The sequence below is a fragment of the Setaria viridis genome, chromosome 2 (genome assembly GCF_005286985.2).
Source record: "Setaria viridis chromosome 2, Setaria_viridis_v4.0, whole genome shotgun sequence".
Taxonomy (NCBI): Eukaryota; Viridiplantae; Streptophyta; class Magnoliopsida; order Poales; family Poaceae; genus Setaria; species Setaria viridis.
The window spans coordinates 32,018,282-32,024,334 of NC_048264.2; the positions used below are offsets into that span (position 1 = coordinate 32,018,282).

Sequence of the window (6,053 nt, forward strand, 5' to 3'; positions counted from 1 at the left end):
AAATATGTTTATGAAACTTTTAAGAAAGTTGTTCAACAACTTTTATAAAAAATATTTGATTTTTTCAAATAGAAAGTAAGAAAAAAAGAAGAGTCGAGGTGCTGCACGTAGGGCTATCGTCTAGCTCCCCTCGATGCCCCGCGCCGTCGACGATGTTGCTGTTCCCCACGCAAGGAGGTGCCAATGCTTCCCGTCATGTGTTGCTTTGTTGGGATCTATCACGTCAGTGGATTAGGCTCACGATGGACGGAACCCAAACTACCTCCTGACGATGAGACGATGTGGCACGAAATCGGATCAAATGGCTCTCTGTCAACGGTGAGTGAATCTCGTTGGGGCAATTTTTCTAAGAGTGAAGAGAGATAAACGAGAAAGAGAACAGAAATGAAAAAAAAAACAATAGAGTTACTTTGAGGAAGAAGAACGTAGAGTGCTAATCAGTACTGGTGCTTCCACACGCGCTAGTGCTACTGCCTACTGCCCGCTGGATTCTCACTTTCTCAGCAAGCGGGCGACGGCTAATTTAGAATTTGGTCGTCCAAAAATTGTAGCACTCCTACCTGTAGTTTGCCCAGACGCGATCCATTAGTCATCGTCATGATTACATGGCACATATAATTGATGTACAGTAGCTCTCTCATCGCTCCTGAGTTCTGGCAATGAAATTTCGAAGAAAAAGCATCGGCAACCCTGCCTTGCACGGAGGCCCCAACAAAAGAGACCAGATCGATCCGCCCCCAAAAGCTCGGACAGAGCCGCGCTGTGATGGAATCAAATCACACCTGCCGCCGCCGCTCCCTGTCGTGCGTCCTCCAAAGCTGTTCAGTGGCACCCTCCGCTCGCTTCTTCCCTCCCTCTTCGATCCAGTGGCACCCGCGCGCGGCTACGACGCCGTTCATCATTGGCCACCCCCGCCCCGGCCGGCCGCAACGCCTGGCATGTCCTCCGGTGCACGTGCACGGGCACGAAACGGACAAGCAGCGCAAAGCCGCACCGCACGTCGCACCGCGCAGAGAGCAGCGCAGACGCATGCAGGCGGTCCCTGCCCTTTTTCTGGTACGGGGCGGCAGGCTAGCGGTCTCAAAAGCCAGGGGCAGGCACGGGCTGGCGCCGTGTCGCGGAGCCGGCGCCGGATCAGCACGCCACGCCGCGGCGAGATCGTGTCTCAAACTTAGTCGTCCGGTGACGCGCCCGGCGGAAGCAAACCGTACTACTAGGAGCCAACCGCGACCGCCCGTACTTTACAGCGCTATACGGGCGTCGCCATCGCTCTCAGGCAGGGCAGCCCGGATCGAGATCGGATCGGGAGTTAGCTTTGGCTGCCGCCGTGCGAGCGGACGAGGTGCGTGGCTGCGTGCAGGATGCCAGGATCCCAGCTCGGATCGCCTGTCCGGCCGTGGAAGCGTACATTGCCGTGGCTCCCTCGAATATTATAGCACCGGCCGTACTGCGGGTCACGGTCGTTCGTTAGGGAAAGTAAGTATGGCAGCGGCAGGCCCAGCCTAGCTCGCCGCAGATATATTGTGGCCGGCACGGGTGATCTGCCGATCCGGTAATGTCTGGCCGGCCGTGCGCGCCGATGTTTCGCGCACGCTTCGCCGTGCACCAATACCTCGGCCAATGACCGGAGGATTAGGCGAGGGTATGCCGGCATTATTGCGATCGGATCGCGATTAGCTGCGGTAATGGCCGTATGATGATCGCATAAATAAATGGTCTTTGGTGTGCTCCGAGCAGATAAGCCCGTGCGCGTACATGGTAGTACGAAGGCGCATACACAAGTGCAGACGGGATATGTTCGTTGCGTGCTGGCATGTACGCACCCCGGGTACTTTAATACGAGTATATGCTCGACGTGCTGGAGCTGGTATGCATCGCCACTTTTTATTAACGTTGCAGATGCGCCTCTCTCTGCTCCATGGGAGTGGTCCTTAAGGGCCGGCCGGTACACAGCACAGTTTAGCTAGCGTGGCATTATAATTCTCCCGTCCCCTGCAGCATCTGCACGCGTGCCACCCTGAACAATCAAGGTTACCAGGTTCAGATGCTGTACGTTCCGCTGTAATGAACTACTCCCTCTAAATTATAAAAGCCATTCCAATTTTCTTGGAGAGTCAAAATATCTTAAGTTTAACTAAATTTATACAATAAAGTACTATAACATTCATAACATTCATGATAACCAAATAGATATCATTAGTTTCTTCATTAAATATATTTTCATAGTATATATATTCGGTGCCATAAATTTTTATGAGCTTCTCTATAATTTTAATCAAACATAAAATAGTTTGATTTTTTAAAAAATTAAAATGACTTGTAATTTAACATAGGGTATATTTTGTTCGGTGTGTGTTCCCTCGCGGAGCAAATTAGCCAAACTGGAGGCACACTTTACACCCGGATTTAAAACGTACTGTTTCGAGCCATCGCCCTTTGTCAAGGGCCTTAAGAAAACGCCTAGTGTGAAGTATACTGAAGTAGTGAAGTGTGAACTGTCCCAGCAGGACTTTGTCGAACCGAGGGAGGCTCGAGGCGATTATGTTAGCGGCAGAACGAGGACAGAATTCGAAGGACCACAATAGAATATGTACCTGGTGGACTTTGGGATAGCCTCCAACTCTCCAAGGTTACTTGTCGGTTGCATTACACTAGGTCCTCAAGGCAGGTGTATAAAATCCGTGCGCGCTCGTTACAGCGGTGGTTGCAGGCGGACTTCGTGCGTTTCGCAGCCTCGCAGGCATAAGGCAATAGCTCACGGTCAAGCAGCGTTCAGTGGCGCGACAGGGTAAACTGGTCCTGAATTTGTGTGCGGAAAGGTGCACAAACTTTACTTTAACTTCAGGACTCGAATATCGCTGCATCAACTAGCCTGAAACTGCGCCGAGGTTTTTTTCTTGTGTTGAACTGTCCTTGCAAGTAGATGATGAGACGCGATCAACTTGTTAGACTTATCATCCCACTCCCACCTTGCTACTAAATCTTATTTCTTGGCCGTAAATATTGGCCCATCAGGTGCATTTTTGCCCAACAGTTCATTTGCTTGCTTCAAGATCTGATAATGATAGGCGTATCTGTGAAAGCAAAGGACGGATGTAACATGATGGCAACACCGTGCCATTACTTGCAAATTAATGCAAATTAATGGAGTACTTCCTCCGTCCCTTTTTATCATTCGTTCTCACTTCCCGAGAATTCAAATGTAATCAATTTTAACGAAATATATATAAAAAATATTAATATTTATGATACATAATTAGTATATATTATTAGATAAATCGTTAAATCATTTTTCATAATAAATTTATTTAAAAATATAAATATTGCTAATATTTTCTACAAATGTAATCAAATTTAAAAAAGTTTGACCACCACACCTCCCATGCGCGATAGATATTAAGGGACGGAGGAGGGAGTAAAAAAAACAGAACCGCGAAAAAAAAAAGAATAGTTGAGGAGGAAACAACACTAGTATAAACAGCCACTGATAGCGTCTCTTGAGTTTTAATACTAGTAGAGGTCATTTGTCATAGTGTCAGTTCGTCAGCTGTGTAGACTGTAGAGCCAGCTGCATGCCTGCATCCGAGCTCTCCTTTTTCAGAACTGGAGCATGGGCACTGTCCGTGTCCATGACCACATCCACGCGCATGTCGGAGGCGGACACACGGGACTGGGCAGGCGCCAACCGCAACCCGACGCCGCGGGCTTCACCTGCTTCGCTTCCCGGCGGCGACCGCGCCGGTGCATTAATGGCTCATGGCTGGCGCGCCACCGCTCCGTCACAAGCAAAGCGAGAGCGCGCCATGGCGCCAGCCTTTGTTCACGTACGCCTCCACGGGCCACCCGTGCTGCAGCTGCGACCGCGAGCGACACACCCAACGAAAGCAAGGGGGGCAAAGCCTTTCTTTTGGGCGGGGTACACCGTGGCGCACGGAAAGGGCCATGGGGCCGGGTGCGTCCGTGCATGGGCTATCTATCTAACTGCGTCCACGACGCTCTCGTTTCCTTTTGGTTACGGGAAAGGGCAAAGTGTGGTTAGCAATTGTTAATCCGCGTGACTTGTACCACAAATAATGGTCATGATGATGATAACAAGAGGTTTGTTTCGCAGACGAAGAAAAGCTACAAGCAACAGCAGGGGATGTCGCGACCGGGAGGCAACCGCACGTATGCCCCTCATGCCGGGCACCCAGCAAAACATGCCCTCATGCTACAGCCTGTGGAAGCGTGGCTGCAACTCATGGTCCTTGTCTGCTGATGCAGGGAGGGAGCCATGCTATATCTGCTAAGTACTGTCGGATCGAGCTATTGGAGGAAGGTTCGCGTGATCTGTTTGGATAAAAAAACAGGGTAGGTCGGATAATTTGAGGGAGGCAGTAGCAGCACACATCAGCACCCATCCACCATGACTGTTAAAGCTTCGACACGCTAACGGTATCCAACAGTACATCGCGTAAAGAAACACTTATAAATGTTCATCGGTCCTTGGCAGGATTTGGCAAGAATTTACTGTGCAAATGTTTTTTTTTCTGAGCGAATTTTGCTCTCATTTCAGGGACACCGTATCTTACAATGAACGGTGCTTCGCGCACATGAGCACGGCATAGTTTACTCGCCAGTTCATGCGCCCGAACATGGGCTAGTTTACTTTCTCGCTTATACAAGTGTAGTTTGATTCGGGCTCGAGGTAACAAAGAATGCGGAGCGCCGCCACGGCCGCCGAGAGCGGGGAGATCGACCGGGGTCACGGCCCCGCCAGCGCCTGCGCGAGGCGCTGGACCCTGGCGGCGATCTCCGGCGGGATCCGCACGGCCGGCCGGGAGCTTTCTTTGCCTCGCCGGAAGTCGAGACCCAGCGCGTCCGACACGTCCTCGGAGGTCCACCCGGCGCGCCGGAGCGAGTCCGAGCACCGGTCCGTTTTTAGGACCAGCGCGTCGAGGACGGCCTCGGTGTCCGGTGCCGGGGCCTCCTCGCCGTCGAAGATGCCGGAGGCGGTGACCTCGACCATCTCGTCCACTTCCCTGTCCCTCCAGCCGCCTTTCTTTAGCATTGACCCGAGCTCATCGAGGTAGTTATCGACCCACCGCGGGGTTGACCGCCGGTGTGGCGACGGGCAGCCTGACGAGGACGACGACGAGGATGACGAGGCGGTGGAGGCTTCCGAGGACGAGGAGTCGCGGCGGCGGCGGTCGGATGCGGCGTCGCTCCAGAACTCGATCCAGCGCGGGGCCTGGACGGCGTCGAGGCTCCGGCGCGTGTACGACGACGTGTTCGCGCCGGCGGAGAAGGGGGAGGCCAGCGGGGAGGAGACGACGTGATCCATCGGCTGGAACGAGGTTTCCCGGGTGAAGAAGTGGAGCAGGTCGAGGCCGCAGCAGAGCACGCGGTCGTCCGTCACGAAGAACACCGGGTTGCCCGCGAGGCAGGGGCGGCAGGGCAGGTAGCAGCGGTCGAAGAGCGGCACGAGCAGCGGCGCGCGGCGGATGGCGGAGCGCGCGAGCCGCAGGGCGCGGTCCGGGTCGGCGGGCCTCCGCCCCCAGCACCGCGGCCACAGCGCGCCCCTCGCGGTCTGTAGCGACGCCGCGGCGGCGGGGAGGTCGAACGCGGCGCGGAGGCCCGCGCGGCCACGCCAGTCCGGGAACCCGGCGCCCGAGGGCACGCCGAGCGCCAGGACGGCGCGGAGGTCGGGCGGGAACGTGAACCCGAACTCGGCCTCCGCGCGGGCGAGCTCCGCGTCGGAGAGGCCCGGGAGGACGGCCACCCCGGCCGCGCGGAGGTGGGCGAGCACTCCCGCCGCCACGGCGTGGAAGGAGTGCAGCCCGTGTCGCGGCGACGCGGGGCCCGCGGCGGCGCGCGTGGACAGCCGGCGCAGCCCCGCCGCGTGCGCCGCCGCCGCCGGGGCCAGCCCCGCCATCCGGTGGTCGACGTCCACCATATGCTCAGCGCCCTTCAACTGCCTTGTGACTTGTGAGCTTCCTGCCTTCGGATGCGGGGTGTGGAGACCTTGAGATGCCAAGGACGGAAACGGCTGCGTCGCTCGATGCGGGAGGCGT

General features: G+C 55.2%; 1 protein-coding gene across 1 annotated transcript; it reads right to left on the reverse strand.

Moving 5' to 3' along the window:
• Positions 1-4,377: 4,377 nt before the first annotated feature.
• On the reverse strand, positions 4,378-6,053 carry LOC117842996 (uncharacterized). The gene has a single exon (XM_034723540.2). The coding sequence runs from the start codon at positions 5,933-5,935 to the stop codon at positions 4,745-4,747; it is 1,191 nt and encodes a 396-aa protein (XP_034579431.1). The 5' UTR covers positions 5,936-6,053; the 3' UTR covers positions 4,378-4,744.

Coding starts and splice junctions, on each gene's coding strand:
- LOC117842996 (XM_034723540.2), bottom strand. CDS start 5,935: ATGGTGGACGTCGACCACCGGATGGCGGGGCTGGCCCCGGCGGCGGCG.